Here is a 26692-nt window from a genome sequence, read left to right on the forward strand (position 1 = left end):
TTCCTGACAGTGAGGACAATTAACCAGTGGAATAGTTTGCTCCCAGAAATCGCGGGCACTCCATCACTGGATATTTTTTAAAAGTGGCTAGACAGTCGCTTGTCTGAGATGGTATAGGTTCTCCTGCTTGAGCAGAGGGTTGGACTAGAAGACGTCCAAGGTCCCTTCCAGCTCTATTCTACTCTATCCTCTATCCAAAATGTGGACTTTGCCATCTTCCAAAAAGTGACCTTTGTCTTTCAAATGCAGATAAGCAGTTGCATCTTGCCCTGATGGGTTTGATCTACTATGTCAGGGGTAGGCAACCTTGGCTCTTTTATGACTTGTGGACTTCAACTCCCAGAATTCCTGAGCCAGCAAGCTGGCTCAGGAATTCTGGGAGTTGAAGTCCACAAGTCATAAAAGAGCCAAGGTTGCCTACCCCTGTACTATGTTATCATGCACTTATGAAATGGTTTTGTTTCATCAATGTACAGATCTGCACATATCTCACTGCATTGCACAGCATATATCACTTTGCTCAGTTTTTGTCTGGCTGTTTTATCCTGGGGATGGACAAGCTTTTGCCTTAGTGTATTCTTGGGCTTAAAGTGTACATGTATGTTGTGCTGGTTGAAAATTTGTCTGAGCTTTTCAAATATTCCTGCAACGTATGGAATGACCTTGCTACATTTGTTGTTTTCTTGTCTGTAATGAACGAGCTCCTGCTGGATCTTTTTCTGGATTTGATGAAGGCTCAATTTCGATAATCACAAGTTCTGAGGGATTCCTTAACATATTTTAGTTCTTTTCCTTTTCCTTCTTTACTCTGGTAGGTAAACTACCAGTAAAACGACCATCCTGTCAGAACCTATCCTCCATCCCTCCCCCCCATCACAACTGATGAAGAAACGAAATGTTTTGTTCTTCTTCTTCAAGGAAAAAACCGTCCAGTTGCCTTAAAAAACAAAAGTACTTTTGAGACAATTATGACCTGGATGACTGAATATCTCCAGACTGTTCTAAGAGATGGCTCGCGTATAGGTGGCATTCCTTAATGCCTGTGGTAAGCCAGTGGAATAAAATGGGACCATTATCAAAAACCAGAAATTATCCTTGAAAAAAATTCAGCTACTGATATATATGCAGACTTCAACTGATTCATTACTTTTTCTAGAAATTCTTGGGATCCACATTTTGAAATTAGAAGATGGGAATCGCTGATAGAAAATTCATACAATAGGCAGAACCAAGTCGCACCATAGCTTCTCTGAACACTGAAAGTCAGCCTTCCTGAAATAAGTAGTACAGAGTACAGAGAGGAGCAATTCTACCTGCCTGACCCGGGATCTTTGCATGTTCTGTGCTCTCCTTCATCGAACCCTTAAAGTCTACTGCGTTTTAGCAGTCTGCCCACCTCGTTGCACATGGGCGCTTAGAAACTCGAGGGATGGGTCTGATGGGCTTTTCCCCCCCTCCATGTTTACCTTTTAGGTCTTCATATTTTTTAAAAAACTGATGCCTCCCACCCACCTACCCCTTGCATGAATTAATGTATTATTCCCATTAGACCCGTGCGCTGGCTGGGGCGCGGCGCTGCAAACGATTTCTTCCAGGCAGAACTTTGGAACGCAGCTTCGCACCGTCGCCCTCGCTCCCGCCCTTAAGAAATGTGGTGCCCGCAGTAACTGCTGGTGAAGGCTATCAGCGCCTGGCTTGATGACGTAGAAGAGGTGCGCCGCCGGATGAAGCGAGCGCGGGGGCACGGCTCAGGTCGGGAGAACTTCTGGGCGGTAAGTCGCCGGGCCCGGCAGCTTTTATTTCTCGTGGGTGCCTCTGTCTGCCGGCCCCGGGCCCCGGGAGAGAGTCTCTTTTTTAGGGGGCTTCTCAAGAGCGGAGGAGGTCTGGCCGAAAGCGGTTGCAAACCCTTAAGCACCCCACTCCCGGTCACTTCGGGACGTAGAGTTAGCGTGTCCGATGAGTGTTGCTTGGGCCCGCAGGGTTGAGCTCACGTTTGTCAAATGGAACCGCTGGAAGAGGCGCTTTGCTTTCTCTTCCCTCCCCCGCTTTTTCTTCTGCCAGGGTGGTTTCGCCAACCTTGAAGAATCAATGCTATTGGCGTTCCTGTAACTCCTGTATATTAACACAGACCGATCCTTGGGCATGTTTGTCTGGAAACATCTCATCCTCTGTCCAGTAGGACTGGTTTGCAAAGAAGTGGGCGCGCTCATCCGTGAAAGGAAAAAAAAAATATATCCCTGGGGTGAACAAAGAGGTGTAGAGTAGGTATGAATGTGTCTCTGAAACTCACTCGGTGTCATTTGAATTGACTTTCAGCTGCCTTGAGATGGTTGAAGGACTTTTGCTAACGGATCTATGACATGGGCTCTTACGAATGGAATCGTTTCGCAATTTTACACTTTGCACTTATGCAAAGTCACCCCATATTTAGATGGCAATGTAATTCGGTTTATTCAAAAATTGGTGAGACAATCCTATGTTTGGGAAATTTTCTGTTAAGTGGAGCTCTGGAATCTTGTTCCAAAATTCTTCCTTAATGGCCCCAGTAGCCATAAATCTGTTTTCAATGGATCTATAGTAGTTCAAGTACTTAACGTAAATAGATCAACCAAAGTAAGAAATCTGGTAATGTCTTTACGTTGTTGTTCTAAAGGTATTAATGGTAAAGGAATTTCAAGTTCAGTGTATCAGTCAAATCTGTTTGATGTCTTTGAGAACCCCCATTTGCAATTTCCCCCTAAATGTACTTCAAAGATGTAGTGCTATTTATAGGCATCATATTCCCTACTTAAGCTTATATTCAAGTTAGGATCTGTCTGGTGGCTGCTTATGTGTACTGGGGAGGAAAGCAAAATCCTATACCACTTCTATTGTGATCCATTTTAGGAATCTACTATACCAGTGATGGCGAACCTTTTAGAGACTGAGTGCCCAAACTGCAACCCAAAACCCACTTATGCATCATCGGGTGCTGGGTGGGTGTGGTCCATTGGGTGGGTGTGGCTGCAGTGGTAACGGCAGACTGGGTGGGACTAAAAAGTTCAATCAATCAATTCCAACTTTGCAAGATCTTTTTTTTTCCCTGCAAGCAGTTGAAATTAACTGATTGATTGAACCTTTTTTTTTTTTTTGCACACGGTGGAGCCCTAAAGCAAAAAGGTTTTATAAAACCAGCTGAAGGCCTAGGACTGGGGCCATGGCGCGTGTGCCCACAGTGAGGGCTCTGAGTGCTGCCTCTGACACCCGTGCCGTAGGTTCGCCACCACTGTACCATACATTAGAAGCATTCTTGTTATCTTATAGTATTTAGAAACCACTGCAGATAATTGGTCAAAATGTAGAGATTCTGTGGGAAATGAAGGGGTTAATTATCACCAGTGAGCTTAGTCATGCTTGGTTTTCTCATGAAACTGAGAATAAGAGAATAAATTTATATACTGTTTTAAATGTAAAACTGTAGACTTAATTGTGGCAGTTTAATATTTGCTTTGATTTTATTTGTGTTTGATAAAAATTAGAGAAATAGATGAGATTTCTTAATCCCATTTAAACTACAGACATATTAGTTTAAACATTAATGCCAGTACATACATTCTTCCAAATATTGATAAAATGTAACCAAAGTGTAACAGATCTTTTTATAATTTAGTCCGCTGCATGTATAAATTCTATGGTTAATGTTGCTTATAGACACAAAACCATACATAAACTACAAAACAAGAAATAAGTCCCTTTGAATTTAGAATATTTTGCTGATGGGTCGTTGGTTTTCTCTCAGCTTGGTTGTTTTCTTGCAGAGGTTTCCTTACCCAAACTAGTAACCTCAGTGCTTGCCCTATCTGTGTTGGTGGGAGTGGTCCTAGACCTAGAGGGTCTTTGGTTGAGCCCTTTACTGTTATCTTGTTTGGCAGTTCCTTGATTGGGGTATTGATTACTTCTTGATTGTTGGCCTGATGTTAATCCTGGTGTTAATCTATGCTCTTTGGGGTATTGATTGCTGATGGGCAGGTATTTTGGTTTTTTTGTTCCCTTTTTGCCTTGTAATTGGTTAAGACTTATTGTCATAGTTTCAACTGGCAAATTGACCATCCTAGACTAAGCCAAGTCCAAAAATTCTAGAGAATTCTTAGAAATTGGCCATCAATAGACATAAACAACATCTACATGCTGTGCAAAAGAAACAGTCAACAAGCCAAAAAGGGAACAAAAAAACCCAAACCATCTCCCCACCTGCAATCATCACTCTGATGAGCATAGATTAATACCAAGATTAACATCAGACCAACAATCAAGAAGTAAACAATACCCCAATCAAGGAAGTGCAAAACAAGATAACAGCGAAAAGCCCAGCCAAAGAATCTCCAAGACCACTCCCACCAGCAGGGCATGCCACCAGAATATACATTGAGAGCAAACTCCAGTTCTTACTAGCACTGATGATATTTGGTTTTGGTACTGAAACCTCTGCCAGAAAACAACCAAGGTCAGAGGTCACCAAAAGCCAGTCATTTCAAGCCTGAACTGGAAATATTCTCCTTTATTGGAATTTGCCGTTTGTCACACTTTCTTGTTCACTTTTTACAGGTAGGATATTTAGACCTTTCCATTCTGATTACATTTTTTGCACATAGAAATATTTATGGAAAGAGATTTTTAAAGTACTGATTTATTTATGGTTTTTAGCTAGATCATTATTGAAGTTATCCATCCAATTGAATAAGCATTAAATTTGATTTTTCATTTTCACTGCTGCACTATTAAATCATAATTAAAAAAATGACTTCTACCGGTAGTAGTGGAATGAATATTATTATAAATTGGCTGTTCTAGTGGGGATGACTAAAAAAACTACAGAATCTGTGATTTATTTAGTAGGTGCAAATAGAGAATTCTTGTGCTACCTTTGTAACAAATTAGAATTGATAACATAGTTCTTGATTTTTTATAACTTATCCTGGGTGGGAAAAAGTGACAAGGATCCTCTTTTCCATTTGTGCTAAATATGCAATGATAGATTTCTTGGATTCTTTATCACCTTCTGCTAAAACAGTGGTTCTCAACCTTTTTAATGCCGCGACCCCCAACCGGTCGTACGTCGAGGACTAAACTGGTCATAAGTCGAGGATTAAACCACTCGTAAGTCGAGGACTACCCTATCGGTCATAAGTCGAGGATTTTCCCTGCCCGGGAGCGCCATGCATGCGTGGTGCTGCCCCCTGCGCCGGCCGAGGCATAGCTGGCAAGCGGCAGAGACGGAGCAGGCCGACCACCGGCTGGGCCATCAACTGGCCCAGCCCAAGGGAGGTAAGGCACCCGCCGGAAAAGGGAAAAAAATGGCGGACAGCCTTGCCTGGCGACTCCCATGAAATGGTCAATCGACCCCAAATGGGGTTGCGACCCATAGGTTGAGAACCGCTGTGCTAAAAGGAACACCACAAAGAGACTGACTGAACTAGTCATGATAAGCTAGAATTCTTCAGAATATTAGCTAAGAGTGACATACAGATGAGTTATTTGATTGAACTATGTACAGTAATCCAAAGGCCTAGTTAATCGAGTCTTGTTTATTAAAATGGTGTTAGAATCTTAGACTAAGATGGAGCCACATAGTCCATTTATCAACTCATGATTTGTGTAGGAATTCAAATTTAATCATCTCCAATCATTGGTTATTTAGGCTTATCTTAAAATACATTTGGTGAAGCGAATCAGTTTCCCAGTTAAACTATTCTTTCTGTTAGGAAAAGATTTTGTAAGTCAAAATATGTCTTCCTGTAACTTAAATCTGTTATTCTATGTGCTATATTCTGGACTGTAAGTCTTAATTTTCTTCTCTGTGATATACTTTCAGGTTTTGAAGAGTGGTATTGCATTGTTTTGTAGTCCTCTCATGCTCTTTCAACCTTTCTTTATTGGTCTTAATTCTAGCCTTGAATCATCCTTATTATGCTTCTGTGAACCAATTTTTATCAGTCTAAATCATTCTTTAAGTGCGCTGTCCAGTATGGGTCACATAAATTCAAAGTGGAGTTTGCCTCATGGAGAATAAAGTATGTAGAACACTTCCCTATGGTTACTACATTTCTATAAATGCACACTCAATATTAGGCCTATTCAATCTGTGGCCCATGGGCTGCTTGCGGTGGCTCCACAAAATAATAAACTTTTAACATTATTATGTGATTTATATACATTAATTATATATTTTATATGTGGCCTGTGGCAATTCCTCTTCACTTAATGCAACCCAGGCAAGCCAAAAGGGTGGACACCATGTTCAATATTCATTTGCCCCTTTTGCTGCTATATTTATTCTTTCTGGAGTGAATCATTCCTGAGGTAATTCAGCAGTAGCAAAAAATACATCCTTTAGATCAGCACTGGTTCAGTGTGTTCTGGGAATGATCTCACCCCAAAGCAGACCTTTTGAGGCCAGAACACCACGTCTTGAAACAGTTACTGCTAAGAATATTTTGATATTTTGTTTTACTGAGCCTTTGCATTAGGTTTATCAATTACTTGGAGTAATCAGGCATTAACTTACTAGCCAGCGTTTCTTAATTATTTTGTAATTGAAAATCATCCAGTGAATCCAGCCCTCTCTATGTTTTTGTCTTTAAAGTCATTACACATATTTGGGAAGAAATCATTTTAGTTGCATGTATGCATATTTGCCATTTCCTTCATTTTTAGAGGCCTTTTAAACCAAATTGGGTACCAAATATAAAACATTAAACATTTATTTACTATTTCAATTATTTTATGGCATTACAAAAAAAAATTCTTTGCACTTTTTGTCAAATGCATTCTTCAGTAAACATGTTGAGGGGCTAAGGGTGGAGGAATGACTAGGTTCCCATTCCAATGAAGCCCTGTTTTTAGGTATTCATCATCCTATTTCCTATTTGCTCTTTTTTTTTTTTTTTTTTGGAACTGCTTGTGCAAAATCACAGTGCCACTTAACACAGCATATGTGGGCTCATTGTCAGGAACTGTGCTTGAGAGCTTTTTATTACGATCAGTTTTCCAAATGTTAATAAACCAGTTTTTAGCCACTAATCTGTTTTTGCAAGACAGTGACTAGTCCTCAAAATGGGAAAGTGAGAGCTGAGGTGATGAACACACTTTGGCTTGGGAAGCAATAAGTTGAGGCAACAATTTGAAACAATGCGCAGGCTGTGGCTGGTGAATTCAGGAAGGTTGCAGCAGACCACTCTATGAAACACGGTTCAAGAATCGCTGCTATTAAGTAGTTGGCACAAAATAAAAACTGTAACAGTATTTTGTTTTACCTTACTTTGGCGTGTTTACCTCACCTTTTCTAGCTAAATGTATGCAAAGAAAAATGGTTGTATGCATGATATAAGTGAAAGAACTGAGCAAGATGCTTTCTGCCTAGAAATTTGCTTCAAGAGAAGGTAGATGACAGTCGTGAAATAAAAAAATAGGACAAAACCAGTTTAAGTATTTTTAATTTACTCAGTAAGTTTTGTTTTTTTTTTCCTTTGGAAACAGTTTGGTAATAGTTAATAGAAATTTATTTCATCTTTTTTAGGTTACCGGTAGCTTGTTTGGTTTGTTCTCAGTAGTTACAATGGACTATAAAAGTAACAAGCTGTGACAAGCTGATTTGCTGTTGCTTGTTATGCTTCCAAACTGTAACTATATTCCTTAATTCAGGGCATTATTGAATTAAATGTTAAAAGTTATTTTTTTTAATGTGTATACCCTTTGTTTTCAAAGTTCAGTCTTGGGTAATGTAATTTTTTTTTTATTTTGCCCATTTTCTGGGAAAAAACCCTACCACAAACAGGTACTCTCCTTATGTACTTTTTGCTATGATTTTAAATGTTATATTGCACTAATACATTTATTTAAATGAAAGCTGCAAAGATTTATCTTTGCAGATTTTTAATTGACATTTTGTGATTAACAACTTATATAACTAATTACTGAATCCCATTCCTGTGGTGCTGGAAAGAACAAACTTGATAACATTACTTTGTCTGTGAAAAAATAGTTACTCCAGCACAGCAGTAATGTATGTTATGAATTTTACTTGAACACAGTAATCTGAGACTTTTTATCTTTTTCAGGTCTGGAATCTTTATTTTATATACTTGATATTTTATCAAATATGTCAATACAGACTGCAAACTAGTTTTTGGGATGCTTCAAGGAAAGCTACTTCCTTAAGGCAAATGTTGTGAAGCTTGATTTCTGGATTTAGTTTCTGGAAGTAATCCTCATTTGACTGGACACTTGATTGCTACAATGGATCAAAACAACAGTTTACCACCCTATGCTCAGGGCTTAGCATCCCCACAGGTAATATATATATATATATAAACTAATGAACATTGAAAATCAAAATTTTCAAAATAGTTTTTAGAGACCTGTAGTGTTGAATGGGTTGTGGATTCCACTTTCTTTTTTTTTTTTTTTACCTTTCTTTGCTGTTTCTTTTCCCTGAATTTTAAAACAGCCTTGTTTATAATCTCTTTATAGCTCAATATTTGATTGGTTGTTACTTGCCATGGTTACTGCAGGTTAGGACAAGTTTTTGTTAATTCTTATCTCTTATCTTTTCAATGACATCAGTGATGGATATGAAAGCAGTAAGAACTGTTTATTGTTGTACAATTTTCATTATTGAAACTCTTGGCCTGAACAGAACAATAATTGCTTGACAGCTAACTCTTCAGGTTTATCTGCCTGAGATATACATTTGGACATATTTCTTGATTTTTGTCCCTCTGTATTAAGGCTTTACAACCTTCTTATTGGAACCAGAACAAAAAGTATTCTCTCCTCCTTTATTCTTTGTATTTTTTTCTAATGGTTTTACTAAATATTATTTTGATCAAATAAAATTAATATAAAAATCTAATACAAACATATATTAAAAAAGAAAAAAGTGAAAGAAACTAAACAGTAAGAAAAGGAAACTTCCCCCTTCATTACCAGCAAGTATTATTCAGCATTAACAGCTTATCACTGTCTATTAAAATATAGTATAGTAACTGTGAGAGGGACCTCAAGAGTCCTAGTGGACAATCAGTTAAATATGAGCCAGCAGTGTGCTGCAGCTGCCAAAAAGGCCAACACAGTGCTGGGCTGCATTAACAGAGGGATAGATTCAAGATCACATGAAGTATTAATACCCCTTTACAATGCCTTGGTAAGGCCACACTTGGAATACTGCATCCAGTTTTGGTTACCACGATGTAAAAAAGATGTTGAGACTCTATAAAGAGTACAGAGAAGAGCAACAAAGATGATCAGGGGACTGGAGGCTAAAACACATAAGAAACGGTTGCTAGAATTGGGTATGTCTAGTTTAATGAAGAGAAGGATGAGGGGGGACATGATAGCAGTGTTCCAATAGCTCAAGGGCTGCCACAAAGAAGAAGGAGTCATGCTATTCTCCAAAGCGCCTGAAGGCAGGGGAAGAAGCAACGGATGGAAACTAATCAAGGAGAGAAGCAACCTAGAACTAAGGAAAAACTTCCTGACAGTTAGAACAATTAACCAGTGGAACCACCTGCCTCCAGAAGTGGTGAATGATCCAACACTGGAAGTTTTTAAGAAGAGACTGGACAGCCATTTGTCCAAAATGGAATAGGGCTTCCTGCCTGAACAGGGGGTTGGACTAGATGACCTCCAAGGACCCTTCCAATGTCGTTGTTATTATCAAATATATTTTCTTTCCATACCTCAACCCCTTTTCTATCAATTCATCTCTAAATCTTCAACCCTCATTCAATCAGCAGAGGTCCAGTAACAAATGCCCCAAATACCTAATAACATAAGTATATAATACCCCTTTCCACTTAGTCTGAATCCCCTAAAATCTATATTTTGCTTCATTCTGTGAGTTGAGTGTTCTCCTCCAATTGTAATTTTTAGTTCCCTCTAGTATCCAAGTTTTAAAGTTTTATGCTTTTTTAAAAAAAATATCAAAACTGAAGAAGCATTTTCCCACAGGAAGGATTCTTTATAATGGATTCCAAAATCTTTTTTGATCTTTTATCTGAAGCCTTAGTCCATTTGTAACTTTCTAAAATCAAAGTTTTAACTATATTTTTGTTGTTTGTCTCTCTCCCTCCCCCCGCAAAACAAAAAGTTCTTAAACCTGTAGTTAGCGCTTCTTCTGCTAACAATTGAAGGAAAATTATTTTGGTCTTTTAAAATGCGCTGCTCCAAGGATTCCCAATAGCTGAAAAAACAGTTAACAAACAATTTCCAGAAGCAATTAGAAAGGAAGTATGTGAGCCTATTATCTTACAAGGTGCTGAGCACAGTTTGAACAAGATGGCTATTCTCTCGAGATGGCTATTCTCTCATCTACCAGAGCTGTAAACCTGCTGGAGACTGCTGTCTTGTGGTTTCCTTGCAAGGAATTACTGTCTGGAGCACTTGTAGGTAATCTCACATTCTCTCCTTGTTTGGAGGGAAATATCAAAAGCCAGTTTGCTCACTGGCTCTTCATTCCACTGCAGTCATCTGATCCACTTTTTCCAGACCTGTCTTCAGTTCATTTCTTCCCCAGAAGTCCCTTTTATACTTCAGTTTTTGTGGCCCTATAGAATACAGGTAATCCCCGAGTTAACAAGCGTTCCCTTAGCAAATGTTTGAAATTATGCGGTAAGCTCCCCAGAGTGTTTATGAAAAAGTCCCGAAATTATGAATGTTGCCACATCACGGCAGTTGTTCACCCTTACAAACGACCGCAGAGGCACTGCAACATTCACCCTGGTTATTCCCTCGCCTCACCCCACTCCGAGTCTACCTAGGCACTAGGCCTTGGATACTCAACTTGCAAAGATCGAAATCCTTCGCTTTCTTGGCTGCTCCAGGCTTTCGGTGCATTCGCAGAGAATGGAGGCCTAAAGTAATGCAAGATCATGTGAAATCAGTGGTGTGAGATCTCATGCTACTGATTTCACGTGACCTCACGGTATTATAGGCCTCTGCAACAGATAACAGAGCGGAAGCCGGGGGAGGCTTCTGCCTGCCTCTGGAGGCCTGATCGAGGTGTTAGAGGCCTTTTCCGGGCCACTGCTGCCCAGAAAAGAGGCCGGGGGACACTTCCACAGACCTCTGGAGGCCTGATCCGGGCATCAGAGGCCTTTTTTAGGCTGCTGATGACTGGAAAAGAGGCTGGGGGACACTTCTTTGGACCTCCGGAGGTCCAATCTGAGCCTCAAGACGCCTTTTCCGGGTTGCTGCCGCCCAGAAAGGAGGCTGGAGGATGCTTCCATGGGCCTCCGGAGGTCTGTTCTGGGCCTTGGAGGCCTCCCTCTGCTCTTGCCAGGAGCAGGGAAAGAAACAGGCTGGAGAGGAGACAGATCTTCACAAGGTAAGTGACCTGGCACAGCAGGATTGGGCGGGGGAGCAATTGTGGGGATCCCAGGGGAGGGAGCATGAGGTAAAATGAGGACCCAGATAGTTGAGGGCAATATGGTGGTTCTGTAAGCGCTATGAAGTGATGTATAAGTGCTATTGCTATCGCAAGATATGCAGAATACAACAGCCCTTCTTTAAATAACTCTGCACATTCCTAATCTTGTTCATGATAGTTCATGTATGTTGTAGACTTTTGATTTTTTTTAAATTGTATTTATTTTGTAGAGTGCAATGACTCCAGGCATCCCTATTTTTAGTCCTATGATGCCCTACGGCACTGGGCTCACACCCCAACCTGCTCAGAGTACCAACAGTTTATCTATCCTGGAAGAACAACAGAGGCAGCAGCAGCAGCAAGCAGCAGCACAGCAGTCCACTTCACAACCGACACAAGCACCATCTGGTCAAACCCCACAGCTCTTCCACTCACAGACTCTCACGACTGCTCCTTTACCAGGAACCACACCTCTCTACCCCTCCCCAATGACTCCCATGACTCCTATAACGCCTGCCACCCCTGCTTCCGAAAGCTCCGGGATTGTACCGCAGCTCCAGTAAGTGCAGGTTCTACTCTGCTCACAGATCCTGTACTTTTAAATGATGGTACTTTTTAAGAGGGAATTTTATATTGCTATTTTTTTAGAGCAAGGTGGGCAACCTGCGTTCTGAGTTCATGCTGTCAAATGGCTATGTTTCAGTAGCATATGTTGCTATGTTGAATGCTTGGCAAAAAAAAAAAACACCTTTGAAAACAGGTTCTTTGCAGGCATTTATTCAGAACGCCAATGCATTAAGTTTGATTTAAAATTACTTTCTTTCAGTTTTTTAAAATTTATTTGATGCCTCTGAGTTTTTTTAGTTTAGATTTTGACGGGTATTGTGGCTTGTAACTAGTGCTCACATAGTTACTGTTGTAATAAGTTTTTGTTGTTATTGTTAGTTGCGAAGTCATGTCTGACCCATCTCGACCCCATGGACGACGTTCCTCCAGGCCTTCCTGTCCTCTACCATCTTCTGGAGTCCATTTAAGCTCATGCCTACTGTTTTAGTGACTCCATCCAGCCACCTCATTCTCTGTCATCCACTTCTTCTAATGCCCTCAATCTTTCCCAGCATTAGGCCCTTCTCCAGTGAGTCCTTCTTTCTCATTAGGTGGCCAAAGTAATTGAGTTTCAACTTCATGATCTGGCCTTCTAAAAAGCAGTCAGGGTTGATCTAGGGTGGCTTTATTTGAAGCTTTTAAGATGACCTAATATATCTGCAAATTCTCTCTAGGAATATTGTGTCTACAGTAAATCTTGGTTGCAAACTTGACCTAAAAACCATTGCCCTTCGTGCTCGAAATGCTGAATACAATCCCAAGGTAAGATATAATGGAGAGATAACAACTAATCTTAGATTAATCAATGATGATTGTTTGCTATTTTTGCTTCTGATAGCTCACGTGACTTGCTTCAGTTACTGCAAAGGAGATTTGAGTATGCTTTTTAAATGTAGCCAAGAAAAAGATCTTTGTGGCTGCAGTAATAGCCTTAAAGAACAATGCCACTATGTAGTCATGTTGTGTCAAGCCATTTTATACTAAAAACTTTGCAAATCTTTTTGCAAAGTATGAAATAACCTATTTCAATGCTTTGAAAGTATTTTAGATTTACTCTGTTTTGTTTGCAAAAGAGTTTTTGAGCTCCAAAATTCCCCTAGAATGGTCAGAGCTTCCCATTTTATATTGGAATTTCACGAGGGTTCATGCTTGAAATGGTTCATATTTTAAATTTTGTACACCACTACATACGTCCGGTTATTTTAAGGCTTGCTATGTAAGAATATAATCATTTGTTGTGATATATGGTAGTTTTGATAAAATAAAAGGTAACATTTGACAGCACTAGTAGATCCCATCTCTAGTTAGCCATAAAGAATGGTTTACAAAGCTGGCTGGGTTCATACCTCATGCCAAACAACCTACATTGTGACTTTGCCTTCTGGTAGTAATTGTGGGATGAAGATCTTGTTAACCCTTTTGTAAAAGAAGGCATAGGAACAAGGGCAAAGCTTTGCAATTAAACAAAAGTTTTGCAAAGAAATGAGGTATTACATGAAAACAAGAAGCAATTGTTTTCACTTAAGCATTCATAAAGCAGTCTCTTGTAGAATTAATTTGATGAAAAAGTACTGTCTATTCTATTTGAATTCATTTAGACATGACCCTCAAACCAAATTTATTCCAATGTTTTGGCTATCAAAGAAGTTTGATAAATGTCTTTTCCATAAACAAAGGTAATTAATATAATTATTATATGATACATTACATTGTATTTGTAATTGTAGATGTTTTAATATTTTTTTGAAGTGAAGAATGGAGACTAATGCAACTTCAACTTACTAATGTACATTTAGATATTTGTTGTTATTGTTGTTGTTATAAAAGAATTCTTCTTGTTTCAGCGTTTTGCTGCTGTAATTATGAGAATAAGAGAGCCACGTACCACAGCCCTCATATTCAGCTCTGGAAAAATGGTGTGCACGGGAGCTAAAAGGTATGCAAGCCCAAGCCGAAGCAATTATGTGCAGTCATTTAACTTATTAGCATTTGGCCCAACAGATATGGTCATTTGACACAGGTACTCTGATAAAAGCCAGCTAATAGGTATGTAATTTACAAACTGTGTGTATATCATTCAGAGTTTCTTTGATGAAATAACAACGCATCTTATACTTTTTCAGTGAAGAGCAGTCCAGACTGGCTGCGAGAAAGTATGCTAGAGTTGTACAGAAGTTGGGCTTTCCTGCAAAATTCTTGGATTTTAAAATTCAAAATATGGTTGGCAGTTGTGATGTAAAATTCCCTATCAGACTTGAGGGATTGGTTCTTACACATCAACAGTTTAGCAGGTAGGCCAAAAAATTGTGTTATCTTAAATGTGTAGTAAAAATACTTTTTTATTTTGTGTTTCTCAGTTTTATTTACTCATAGTTTTTTGGAGTCATTTATGTACTTTCTCTGAATGGAAAAGAGGGACAGCCATAGGCAATTCAAATGTATCTGTGATGTATAGGTAATTTCAAACTATTTTAAATCTGTATAGTTCTTTAATATTCTGTGTTTGATTCTTCAATACTGAAACAAAAAAGCTTTTTTATTTAAACAAAAATCGATTATCTGTTGGTATGTATTGGTGTAATTTAAATCCTTAAGAATAGTAAGATAAGATACATTGCTAATTGAGCAGCTCTAAAAGTGAAATCTGAATTTGACACTAGCCCAGCATCTTTAAAATGTTCTTGGCCTTACAGCAATGGTGGCGAACCTATGGCACGGGTGCCAGAGGCGACACTCAGAGCCCTCTCTGTGGGCACGCGCACCGTCACCCCAGTCCTAGGCCTTCAGCTGGGTTTTGTAAAACCTTTTCACTTTAGGCCGTGTGCAAAAAAAAAAAAAGATTCAATCAATCAGTTAATTTCAACTTCTCACGGGAAAAAAAGATCTTGCAAAGTTGGAATTGATTAATTGAACTTTTTAGTTCCACCCAGTCTGCCGTTACCACCGCAGCCACGCCCAGCCAATGGGCCATGCCCAGCCAATGGGCCACACCCAGCCAATGGGCCATGCCCACCCAGCACTCGATGATGCATAAGTTGGTTTTGGGTTGCAATTTTGGGCACTCGGTCTCTAAAAGGTTCGCCCTCACTGCCTTGCAGTATAGAATTGTTCAATAATTCTTATGTGCAGTCTTGTATATATTTTACCTGAAAGTTTTGTGTATATACCCACTTGAGGAATTAGCACTAACAATGAAAAGTACAGATAGGCCCTGGGAGTACATAAGACATGACTTAATATCATCTCAGCTTAATTAACGTATGGCAGAAGAAAAAATTCATGTATATTCCTGAGCAAATACTTTACATTTTACTTACACTGAACTTTTCTTTCAGTTATGAACCAGAATTGTTTCCTGGTTTAATCTACAGAATGATCAAACCAAGAATTGTACTGCTTATATTTGTTTCTGGAAAGGTAGTTTTAACTGGTAAGCCATATTTGAAATTACTGCACTGACTGTAGCAAACTGAAAAATACCCCAAAAATATTTCAAATAACAAATACAATTATATTGATGCATTGGTTTGTTCCTTTTTTGTACTTTATTATAATATACTGTTTGGGTGCATTTTATACCCAAATATTTTTATTTCTCCTGTAGTGTTAACATGTTGCAGCTATTAAATGTGTTAATGTGCCTTTAAAGCCCCCCAGAAAATACAGTTGGTACACAATGCAGCCTTGTCATGTGCTGCTGGATGCAGTGAACATACTATTCCTGTGCTGCAGGCCCATGGCTGCCTGTAAGTTTCCGGGTGCAATTTAGAATGCAAGTTTTGTCTGATGAAGTCCTATATCGCTTGGTGCTGCAGGACCTGTAGGACTGCCTCTTTCAACAGAATCCGATTGTTGGTAGCTCCCTGTTACTATGGAATGGAGGAGGAAATGCTTTTCTACTACGGCTTCTGTTTTGTCGAATAGACTTCCATTATCTGGTGGCCTTCGGGAAGCAGGTTAAAAACTCTTCCAGAAGGCTTTTTAACTAGTGCCATAGGAATTGTTCATATATTGCTCCAGTTTTAAATAAATAAAACTAACCAAAGAGAGAAGCAACCTAGAACTAAAGAGAAACTTCCTGACAGAACAATTAAGCAGTGGAACAACCTGCCTCCAGAAGCTGTGAATGCTCCAACAATGGAAGTCTTTAAGAAGAGATTGGACAGACATTTGTCTGAAATGGTATAGGGCAGGGGTAGGCAACCTTGGCTCTTTTATGACTCGTGGATTTCAACTCCCAGAATTCCTGAGCCAGCATGGCTCAGCTTGGAAACCTCTCCCTTTCCCCTCAACATGGCTGGCTCAGGAATTCTGGGAGTTGAAGTCCACAAGTCATAAAAGAGCCAAGGTTGCCTACCCCTGGTATAGGGTTTCCTGCCTGAGCAGGGGGGTGGACTAGATGACCTCCAAGGTCCCTTCCAACTTTATTATTATTAAATGTTAAGTATTGTTTTATCACCAGATAGTGATGACGAGAGCATGGGTTACTGCCAAAGGTTACTTTCACGAGGTCCTCCTATGGAGTCCAGATTAAGACTGGTCTACCAGCTGAGCAATAGCTCTATGAATTCAATGCACTGGTTTGAATTATGAGCAATTTCCACATACACAATTTGTTAACACTTTAAGAAAATTAGGAAACTAATGATATTGATAGCCACAGAATCTCTGTAGCATGTACATAGTGGTTAAATATATTCCTTTCTTTGTAGGTGCAAAAGTCAGAGGTGAAATTTATGAAGCATTTGAAAATATTTATCCTATTTTAAAAGGATTCAGAAAAACAACGTAACAGTTCCGTGTGCTTATTCATGAAGCTGGAGTACATTTTTAAAGGTATTAATTATGGCACAGTAATAACACACATCAGGACTTGGAATCCATCTTCCCAGATAGTGCCTCTTTCCCTGTTTTTCACGGGAAGGGAACATATCACTGTGTGTTTTGTCTGCACTAAATTACTGTGCATTGCTTTTCCGTGTTCTCACACAAGAAAAACAGTTTATTTATATTTCTGGCTCTTAAAACGGCTAATTTTTAAAATCTGAGAGTCTTATGCTGGCAAGCTGGCTAAACTGTATTATCCAACATTTAAAACCCTGGTGTTACAGTATTCTTTCAACCATGGATTTTATAATCAGAAATGTTAATTTTATGCTTTTAGACCTACTTCCACATTCCCTACATTTCCAGTGTTCAGCAGGACAGAAACTTTGCTAGTGAAGACAAATGGCTGTACATATTTCTCATTTTGTGAAGCAATTCTAAATGTATAATTACTTGACTAAATAATTTGAATAGTAAAATTTGAGGTCAATCTTTGCTTTTGCTGTTTTAATGTGCTAACTGCATGCATATAGCTAAAATAACTTGATTTTTTATAAGATTTTTATTAACAATCCCAGTATTAAAGTAATGTTATTTGAAATGTTCAAAGTTATTTTTGTGTTGTTTCTTAGTGTCTTAGTTTGAGGCCTTTATCTCAAAGAGGACCTACAGCTACAGTATAACAGTTTTTCCCTCCAGTATTAAGAGGAAGAATGTGTTAATGATAGAAATAGCTTTCTGTCTCCAATTGGTTCTTTCTACTATCAGAAAAAAAGAACATGAAGCAGACCAGGTGCTGTACTAAAAGGGAACATGAATTCTGTATATCCAAAGCCCTCATGTCAAATTATCCCACTCACACTACTGTATTCCTATTAGGTTGGAGTGGAAAGGGATTTATATATATTTAAGTGCCAAATAAAAAAGCATTTCTTCCTCATCCGTCCCTTATAAAACAAGTAGGCGAATTTCAGATATAATTTCTCTTCAAATTCCTTCCTTCCTTCCTTCCTTCCTTCCTTCCTTCCTTCCTTCCTTCCTTCCTTCCTTCCTTCCTATTTATGGTCAATTCCTGTAGAAGAGGTTGAGCCATTCAGTGCCAAAATGACAAGACTTTACCTCCATCCTATTGTTTTCAGTGTAAATTGATCTAAAATTTCAATAAACCATAATGAGTGATGTCAGACCACAGCCAATAAAAAGAATAGGAAATATTGTATTCAGAAATATACATAGCTTATTTTCTGTAGGAATCAGTGCTCAGTCATTGCAGGGTGCAAATATGGCTGACCGCCTTCGCAGCGTTTATTCTTTTATACAGTTTTCCAAGCAGCAAAAGTTCAACATGGCAATAGCATTTTATTGGTTAAACTCCTTACCAATCCTTAAGAATAGAAAGCAAGGAGGCCCAAAACAGGGAGCAGTTTGCTGCCACATCCTGTTGGTGTAAGCTAGCTGATATCAGGCAGGTGAGATCATTGTACCAGCCTGGTTTCCCACATTGCCATGGTGATGTGAATGGATGAGATCATGTAGAGAGAAGAGGCACGCAGGCGTTGGAAGGACAGTTTGCTGCTCATGACCTCTACCTGGCCCCCATCTGTACAATTTTCCATTTTTATTGAAATACATTGTAAATCATCGCTGAAACTTAGAACTCAAAATTAAAGCTTCCTATCTATTTGTACTTCAAGACTCATTCCATTGGTTTATTTGCACTGCAGTGATAAATAGCTATTATTCATTTTGTGAACTGTCAACTACAAACCAACCAATTTCTTAATGAAAACAACCTTTTCCAACAGGATGTGAAAATTCTAGATTCTTGAATGAGTGAACGTCTTCTCAGATATGAACGGCATATTCCAGCCAACATACTAAAGAGTATTTTTTAAAAATGTGCTTTGTTTGCCTTTTTACTAAACTGTTTCAAGGATGCTAATCTTTTACTTCAATTTCTCATCAAAGAAATTAAAGAATCGGTGCTTGGATGGGATGATCCCACTATAGTTCCATAGTTATGTAACAGAATAAACTATACATTCCGTGTTTCTAATTCCATTCCACACCTGGTTTTGCCAAAACTTTCCTGGTTTGTTAAATTATATTTCAAAGTAATTAGTCCTTTGAACCAGACTATAACCAAAATAAGCACAATGAAGAATAAGTGATGAAGATCTCTCCCATAAAGCAACCAATGGTAACACAAGCGCAAATTCACCTACAGCATATTCAGACAGGCTCTTAAGATCCTTTACCAAGGGTGGCAATGGGAATGGTTTCAGGAATGGGTGGAGGAAAATAAACAGTGGAAACAACAATTTATCACTTGATTCTTTACTGTAGTGAATCTATCATGTCTATCATGATTTGCTTTTTTTTTTTTCATTTCAAAGTTCTAGCAAAATAATCACCTCTCTGGTCTCAGATTGATTTTATATTCTTATTCTATAACTGATGTGAAAGTTCAAGCAATGGCGATCATTGTTGTCAGCTGAATATTAAAAGGTGAGAAAAATGTATGATAATGGAAGAAAATTATCTCACTGCTTAAGCTTTGCAGACATTAAACAGAACTGGAAATGCCCTGCTTCCAGATGAACTCTTCAACATAGTGGTTTCCTAGATCACAATTCACAGCACATGTGTAGATAGCCAGTGTTCCCCAGTCAATACTTTCTCCAAGACTGTCGACATTTAAGTGAGCTAGAAGTTGCGGCATCACCTTAAACAGACAAAATACTTTAAGTGAGCTTTTAAAACTAAGTGGTCAAATCACTTTAATCCATAACCAGAAAGAAATATATTACTGTATTATCAATTTTTTAAAACATCCAAGAGAAAAATAGGCAAACAGAGAAATTGTGTTAAAAAGAAGCTTTATGGTTTTTAATGTGCAGTTTTGCAAACATCCATACCTGGAATTCAAATACTCTTTTACTACCACACTGACAGTTAGGAATATCTGTGTCTCGCGGAATATTTAACCCTGAAATCCAGATGGGCCCTTCTCCATTTCTGCAGTATCTGATAACCTGAAATTCAAGAAGAATCAGAATTGAAAATAAAATTATGTAGATTTTGTAGGAGTATATATCATATGAACTAAGAGATTATTCTTCTCTCTTTCAATTGACAAAAGTATCTTTTATTAAATGCCCATTTCTATGTACCATGTCATTACTTACTTACGGTGCAGGTTTGTATGAAGCATGCTTCCACTAAAGCAGTGGTTCTCAACCTGTGGGTCGGGACCCCATTTGGGGTCGAACGACCATTTCACGGGGGTCGCCAAACAAGGCTGTCCGCCATTTCCCCCCCCCTCTTTTCTTTGGCCACGCCCCTGGCACCCGGTGATGTATAAGTGGTTGGGGGTCACCACAACATGGGGAACTGTATTATGGGGTCGCGGCATTAGAAAGTTGAGAACCACTGCACTAAAGTAATTATCGGTAGTCTTTCCCCAAACCTGCCCTAGTTTCTAAGCCATTGTAAAGGGTTAATAAGTGTATCACTCCCTTGCATTCTATCCATCTATGTGCATGGCTTAACAATCATATGAATATGGAACCTTTGCTATTTATCTATCTATAAAAGCCATACTTTGAAACCAACGCTTTTGGGCTTCAGAGTCCAATTTCGGTAAATGGAAATGACAACCAGCCCAAGATTGCATGATTCACATGACTTCCTTTCTTGGTTAAGATATAATTGAAGGATGAAGCACTCCTTTGTTGACTTTTTACATTGATTTAGCATGTTGTGAATATGGTCTTTGTCTTACTAGAATTTCCATGCAAAACAGTACTAATGGATCAATTCCGAACATCCAATTCTTTTAGTCAGGTTTCATTTAATTTGTTACTAATCTCCATCTAATTATTTTGGTAGCATGAAGTAGAAAATGAATTCAAAGTGACAAAATTCTGGGCTGGATTATTAATATCCCATTCTCATAGTAATAAACCAGTATAAAACATTAATGGACATGAAAAATACATTTAAAACACCTGTTCTGGTTCCAAAGATATCCTTTCTTTGAATATTTGAAAAATTCTGTCTTCCTGAGTTTCATGTTTTGCCATCATCTCCAAGGACATCTCATCTAATAATTCAGAAGCTTCATCTGGGGGGGGGGGGAGGAGAAACACACAGTAATTAAATTGCAAGACTGCAATTTGTAAAAAAGGGTTTTGGCTTAAGTCTCTCAGGGATGAATCAGTATTCATGAAATTTGATTTTAAAAATATCTATCAATGAAAAATATTGTGTCCATGTTAGAAGCCTGCAAAAAAAAAAGGGGGAGAGAATGAGATCTGCATTATGGAGGGCAAGACCGCAAATTGATGTTACAAGAGTTTCCTCTTTTTATCTGAATTGGGATAGGAGAATTTGGTGGTATATTTTTTTAAACAAATCCATCTTACAGCTTCTGTTACAGTGGTATGTACTTTCAATGTCAAAATGAGAGGAAAACCAACCAGATGTTTTTAGCAATTACACTCCAATACAGTTCTGATGCAACATACTTATATGTCTGAGACTAACTTACTTTCAAGCAAAGTCTAAGTTAAAAACTTCGGGAAAAAAGCTCTGTCATTTGGAAGCTAGGGGGCGGATCTATACATTCTTTAATGCAGGATATACTTCAATTTAAAATAAATGCTAATTTAAGAAACAGCCTTGAAATATGGGCATTCATTCATAATTCTTACCTAGATCACCTGTTGTTGTATCCTCATTTTTGTCTAAATCTTCGTGTTCTGTGTCACTGACAGCAGCAGAATCCAACTCCTCATGTTCTCTGACAATTTCATACTCGGGGAACAGAAATTTATGATCCGGAATTACATCTTCTGTAAAACAAGAAGCCAGTCTCTTCATTTACTTTCTCCTAGATTTTATTATTACACATTTGTCAGAGGGTGGAGAAAAGGCAGGAACTTTCCAGACAATCCCCATTCTCTATTTACAATAATATTGACTATATACTGTGGCTTTATTTTAACTGCACAGTTACAGCCTTAGATAAAAAATTTCAAATGGAATTTTTCACATTATATATTCCATTCCCTCTCCCAGCTACTTTTTATGCTTTCACTTATAGGCTCATTTGTATCTCAGGGAAGTTAATGAGAACAGGGGGAAAAAACCTTGATTCTAGCATCTTTATCAAGCTGTCCTTGCTGGCAACTAATCTGTTCTCCAAAAATGACAATCCTTTTCAACAAATAAGTTTGTTTCTCAGTTCTCTCTGAGTCCTGCTTACTCCTGCTGGATCTCCTCCTTCCTGATATGTACAAAATTGTCAGTCCACACCATGTTCAACAATATCCTCCTCCTCTACTGAATACTTCTGCTCTTTTATTTAGTTAGAATTAGGAGACAGATGTCTTAATTAAGCATGATGTTTCTTGATGACTGTGGTGGTGGAGAAACCCTTTAACTTTGAGACCACTGCATTATCTCACATCCATCAGCGCAACTCTCCCTGACACAAATATGCCTTTGTGGGGTTGTGAAACAAATCTTAAAAGCAAATATGGATTACATTCAAAACTGTACTAAGCCAAATGTGGTTTATTTGCCTCCAATATGGTACATATGACTCTTATATCTTAAAAATGATGACTTCTGACCTAGAATGATGTATGAGCCAAATCAAGTAACCCAGTGGTTCTCAACCTTTCTAATGCCGCGACCCCATAATACAGTTCCCCATGTTGTGGTGACCCGCAACCACTTATACATCACCGGGTGCCAGGGGCATGGCCAAAGAAAAGGGGGAAAAAATGGCGGACAGCCTTGTTTGGCGACCCCCATGAAATGGTCGTTCGACCCCAAATGGGGTCCCGACCCACAGGTTGAGAACCACTGAAGTAACCTAAAAAAGCCCCACAGTATATATATTTAATTGAAAATGGATTTATGTTTTAAAGAGTGAAGATAGGTCCAAAAAAAAACTTCACAGCAAACTACCACTTTGGCTAAAGTTCCCAAATGAACAACCAGAGGGCATAATTGGGGCAGCAGAAAATAGGGCCCTATAGCATAGCAGGGCCAACTGGAGTTGACAATGCTAAAACTAGCATTTTTGCTTTTTTTAAGAAAAAATAAAACATGTTACTATAAACAAAATATTTATAAAACCACTAGTTAAGCCGTTAGCTAGAAATGTAGATAACTCTTCATTATTTTTCTCCAGAAATCTTTATTTTAGAGAACTTGGTGCTTATTCTAAGAAAGATACCAACAGATGGTATTAAAAAGACATTGCCATATAAAATTATTAATCCACTTCCAATTCTTTACAATTAGCATAGAAAATAAACTGTTTTAGAATCAAGAGTGCTAATGCACACAAATCAAAGGACTATATATCGTCCAACATACATTCTTATATTTATTATATTCTATAATATTATTTTGGTGAGCTCTTACAATTCATGGGTATGTCTAGCTACCTACCAGGCTGCAAGCATGATACGTTATGTCCTGCCTTCCAATCTTTGATCTGATGGTCTTTGCTACAATAATGAGCCTTATGACACTTGGAACATGTGCTGGGTCCCAAGCAACCACAGACTCTGCAAAGCATAGCTCCACATTTTAGCTGCAGATTCACAGAAGGTAATTCTTCCAAAGGTGGTTCTTCAGGTGGTGGATTATAAGAGTAAGTATCATTCTTTCTTGGAAGCTGATTCCTAAAAACTTAAATGAGAAAAAAATATTATCTAACAAATGAATACAGTACGACATACTACTCTTATGTCATTCTAGTTTAGTCTCTGCCCACACTGTACCAAAACAACACTGAGGTGCCATGGGGTTAACATTTGTGCATTCTAAGTCCATTTAATTTTTGAAGGCTCTAGAAAAAACGTCAAGAGTATAGTATAATAGAATAGGCAGCATATAAATGAAATGTTTCAAAGGCAAGATCTGTATCATGGCTGGTGAAAACCTGGGGAGAGCCATTTGGATAAGAGAAGCTGTGCATTCTTTGAGGAGCTGGCCAAAATTCTTGGTAAACAATCAAAGGAAGCAAGTTGTGGATGCTCCACTGCTTAAGAAAGTCTGGGCAACTCACAGGACATGTGATCATGTTCCTTTATAAAGGCAGGGCTTTTTTTCTCATAGAACGCCCAGAACGGAGTTCCAGCACCTTTTTTGGCTGGAACCTTGTAGGATAGGCAAGGCGGGTTGTATGACGTGTGTGAGTTCCAGCACTTTTTTTTTTTTTTTAGAACTTCAAAGAACTCCTTTAAAACTTAGACGTATCAGCTGCTCTTTTTTTGCTCTTTCAGATGTTCAATATATAACCAAGATATACTTTCACACAATTATTTAAAGTATTTATATATTGGTCTCTGCAGAGTAGTTATATTCCAAGGCAACAGTTTTATGGGTGCTTAACTTTTAATATCATGACCTGTGTCCCGTTCCAGACAATTCATTTCTGGGAAGGCAGGCAAAGTGAAATGGTCTGGGAGAAAAATCAATGATCCATAGTGTTTAGAAATCCCCTCTATAATGGGCTCATTTCTATAAACCTGAATTAGTAAACATTTATGAATTAACCCCAAAAGAGATCATGATAATAAACTGTTGCACCTGAGGAGTTGCAGTAGTCTCCTTTAATATGCTCATATTGATCTACATCAGTAGGCTACACTGGAGTTCAGAAAAAGCCATGTTTTATTAGAAAAAAAGGCCATAAGTGATAGAAATGCGTTGCATATAAAAGGTCCGCTGTTAATCTCTGAGCACAGAAGGTGCGAGTCCCCAATGTGAGGAGTGCTCCATCAGTGGAGATTTTTTTAAAAAGAGGTTGAATCACCTTCTGTCTGAAATGGTATAGGGCAGGGGTAGGCAACCTTGGCTCTTTTATGACTCGTGCTGGCTCAGGAATTCTGGGAGTTGAAGTCCACAAGTCATAAAAGAGCCAAGGTTGCGTACCTCTGATATAGGGTCTCCTACTTGAACTATAAGATTGAAGAAGATAGAAATTACAAGTTAGACTAGAAGATCTCCAAGGTTCCCTTCAACTCTGTTATTCTGTACAGTATTCTGAAAACTGGTTCAGCAAAACCAAAACAGTCTTTTTGCATTTTGAAACCTAACTAACTCGATTTTATTACCACCTATGTACAAGCCACTTCCGGACAGCTGTTTCCTTCTCAGGAGGCAGCCCCGCTGCACACTCCCTCGGATGTTAAGTTACTTCCAAGTGAACACGCAAAAAAGATGTTTCGGCTGCCTCCTCCGCCTGCGCGTGAGACGCTCGAACTGTGTCGTCATAATCGGACAAACGCGGAGACGGTTGCGCCCCCGACTCTTCCCCGGGTCGCAGCTGCCGCTTCTCGCAGAGGACGATCCCCACCCACGTGCAGCGCCCCCTCACCTCTCAGGCTGCCCGGGGCTGGGCCGGCGGGGCGGTAGCAAGAAGGCTGGCGGCAGCCGAAGAGGAAGAGAGTCCTGTGGAAGGCCTCGGGCCGCTCTTGCACCGGCGCGTAGAGCTGCAAGAGGAACGCGCACGGCTGCCCGCACACGCCGCACCGCAGCTCAGAGGGCCCCGGCAAGCCGGCCTCGCCTAGCCAAGCCGGCCTGCCCCCGACCTTGCAAGGGAACTGGTCACTGCGCAGCCGCCAAGGTGCCGCTTCTTCCACAAAGCCCAGCTCGACCGGTTGCGAGCACATTTTCCTTTTCAGCAATCGGTAACAGCCGCCTCTAAAAGCGGCGGAAGATGTCAGTAGCCGGGCAAGGCTGCGGCGAGAGGAGCGAGCGCCTCCAGCGGAGCGGCGGATTCTCTGACCAGTCCGGGTCCCCGCTGCACTTCGCAGTCTGTTCTGGGTTCAGGATAGAGGAGGTGTGGGCAACTATGACCATTTTACGATCTGTGGACTTTTAAGTCCCAGAATTCCTGAGTCAGCACGGCTTGGCTCAGGAATTCTGGGACTTTATAAGTCCACAGATCGTAAAGTTGCCCTGGTATAAAGGAAGGCTCCGCTCTGTACTGAGAGCAGTTTCCAAATCAAGTCTGAAGGACGACGGCATGTCCTATAGAAGGGGTAATCAACCTTGGCTCTTTTATGACTCGTGGACTTCAATTCCCAGAATTCCTGAGCCAGCTAAGCTGGCTCAGGAATTCTGGGAGTTGAAGTCCACGAGTCATAAAAGAGCCAAGGTTGACTACCCCTGTCCTATAGATCGGACGTGAATTGCGCAATCAGTTCGATACAGGGACTTTTGCTTTCTGATTCTATCTTCCAACTTGGATAGTTTTTGGAGGGGGAAGGAAGACAGTCTCATCTCTGCGAAAGCACATGGTCTTCCGTTCATGCAGAGTGGATTCTGCGATCACTGAGTCTTGATTCAGAGTTTTTGGGATCATGATGTTGCCTAGTCGGGTAATGAAAGGTCTGCAAGAAAACAACCAAAGAGAGAGAGAGCACTCAGGATCCCGCAGTTGTTAAGACCATCCTAACACCAACTGTGCGATTTAATCAGTGTGAATTCTTTTGCAGTTCTATTTACATCCCATTTTTTTTAAAGCATAAAATTTTACAGTCAGAGGTAGCCCCGCCCAAAAAACAGGAAGCAACACTTTTTAGCATAGTAAAAGGCGTACAGTAGGTTTTCATGAGCTACAGTTCACTTCATCAGACACCTTGCTTAAGTTATAAAAACTATTATCAGAGTCCTTCTAAAAAATATAGTTTTCAAATTCCTGAGTGTAGATGTTGCCCTTATATCTGTAGGTATGGGAAATAAAGGTAGTACAGTAGCAAAGGTGGCCGTTTGTTTGTCTTTTGAATAGAAGTAAAATAACGTTTATTTACCGTTCGAATAAAA

At 39.4% G+C, this 26692-nt stretch overlaps 2 protein-coding genes across 5 annotated transcripts; one reads left to right on the forward strand and one right to left on the reverse strand.

Annotated features, from left to right (window-relative positions):
- The first annotated feature begins 1625 nt into the window (after positions 1–1625).
- LOC120317673 (TATA-box binding protein) lies at positions 1626–18039 on the forward strand. 3 transcript variants are annotated; one of them, XM_039364433.1, is made up of 9 exons: positions 1626–1772; positions 2062–2265; positions 8097–8328; positions 11635–11963; positions 12685–12772; positions 13855–13946; positions 14134–14301; positions 15346–15440; positions 16723–18039. In XM_039364433.1, the coding sequence occupies exons 3-9, from the start codon at positions 8275–8277 to the stop codon at positions 16800–16802; spliced, it is 906 nt and encodes a 301-aa protein (XP_039220367.1). In that variant the 5' UTR covers positions 1626–1772; positions 2062–2265; positions 8097–8274; the 3' UTR covers positions 16803–18039. The 3 variants fall into 3 exon arrangements, with proteins under 3 accessions (XP_039220367.1, XP_039220365.1, XP_039220368.1); XM_039364434.1 differs by lacking the exon at positions 2062–2265 and adding an exon at positions 2317–2463 and having other exon boundaries at positions 1728–1772; XM_039364431.1 differs by lacking the exon at positions 2062–2265 and having other exon boundaries at positions 1700–1772.
- Positions 18040–18944: 905 nt separating this feature from the next.
- On the reverse strand, positions 18945–25618 carry PDCD2 (programmed cell death 2). 2 transcript variants are annotated; one of them, XM_039364429.1, is made up of 6 exons: positions 25242–25613; positions 23306–23548; positions 21553–21693; positions 20848–20963; positions 19756–19872; positions 18945–19562 (listed from the first exon to the last, which is right to left on the reverse strand). In XM_039364429.1, the coding sequence occupies exons 1-6, from the start codon at positions 25534–25536 to the stop codon at positions 19404–19406; spliced, it is 1071 nt and encodes a 356-aa protein (XP_039220363.1). In that variant the 5' UTR covers positions 25537–25613; the 3' UTR covers positions 18945–19403. The 2 variants fall into 2 exon arrangements, with proteins under 2 accessions (XP_039220363.1, XP_039220364.1); XM_039364430.1 differs by lacking the exon at positions 20848–20963 and having other exon boundaries at positions 19421–19562; positions 25242–25618.
- Positions 25619–26692: the final 1074 nt, after the last annotated feature.

Source organism: Crotalus tigris, unplaced genomic scaffold (assembly GCF_016545835.1).
Source record: "Crotalus tigris isolate CLP2741 ecotype Arizona unplaced genomic scaffold, ASM1654583v1 scf7180000019759.570773, whole genome shotgun sequence".
NCBI classification, from domain to species: Eukaryota; Metazoa; Chordata; class Lepidosauria; order Squamata; family Viperidae; genus Crotalus; species Crotalus tigris.

Coding starts and splice junctions, on each gene's coding strand:
- LOC120317673 (XM_039364433.1), top strand. CDS start 8,275: ATGGATCAAAACAACAGTTTACCACCCTATGCTCAGGGCTTAGCATCC. Junction 12,773..13,854: donor ATGCTGAATACAATCCCAAG/GTAAGATATAAT, acceptor TTCTTGTTTCAG/CGTTTTGCTGCTGTAATTAT. Junction 14,302..15,345: donor ACACATCAACAGTTTAGCAG/GTAGGCCAAAAA, acceptor CTTTTCTTTCAG/TTATGAACCAGAATTGTTTC.
- PDCD2 (XM_039364429.1), bottom strand. CDS start 25,536: ATGTGCTCGCAACCGGTCGAGCTGGGCTTTGTGGAAGAAGCGGCACCT. Junction 21,694..23,305: donor CGTATCATGCTTGCAGCCTG/GTAGGTAGCTAG, acceptor CTTGTTTTACAG/AAGATGTAATTCCGGATCAT. Junction 19,873..20,847: donor TATCTTTGGAACCAGAACAG/GTGTTTTAAATG, acceptor CTTGAATTTCAG/GTTATCAGATACTGCAGAAA.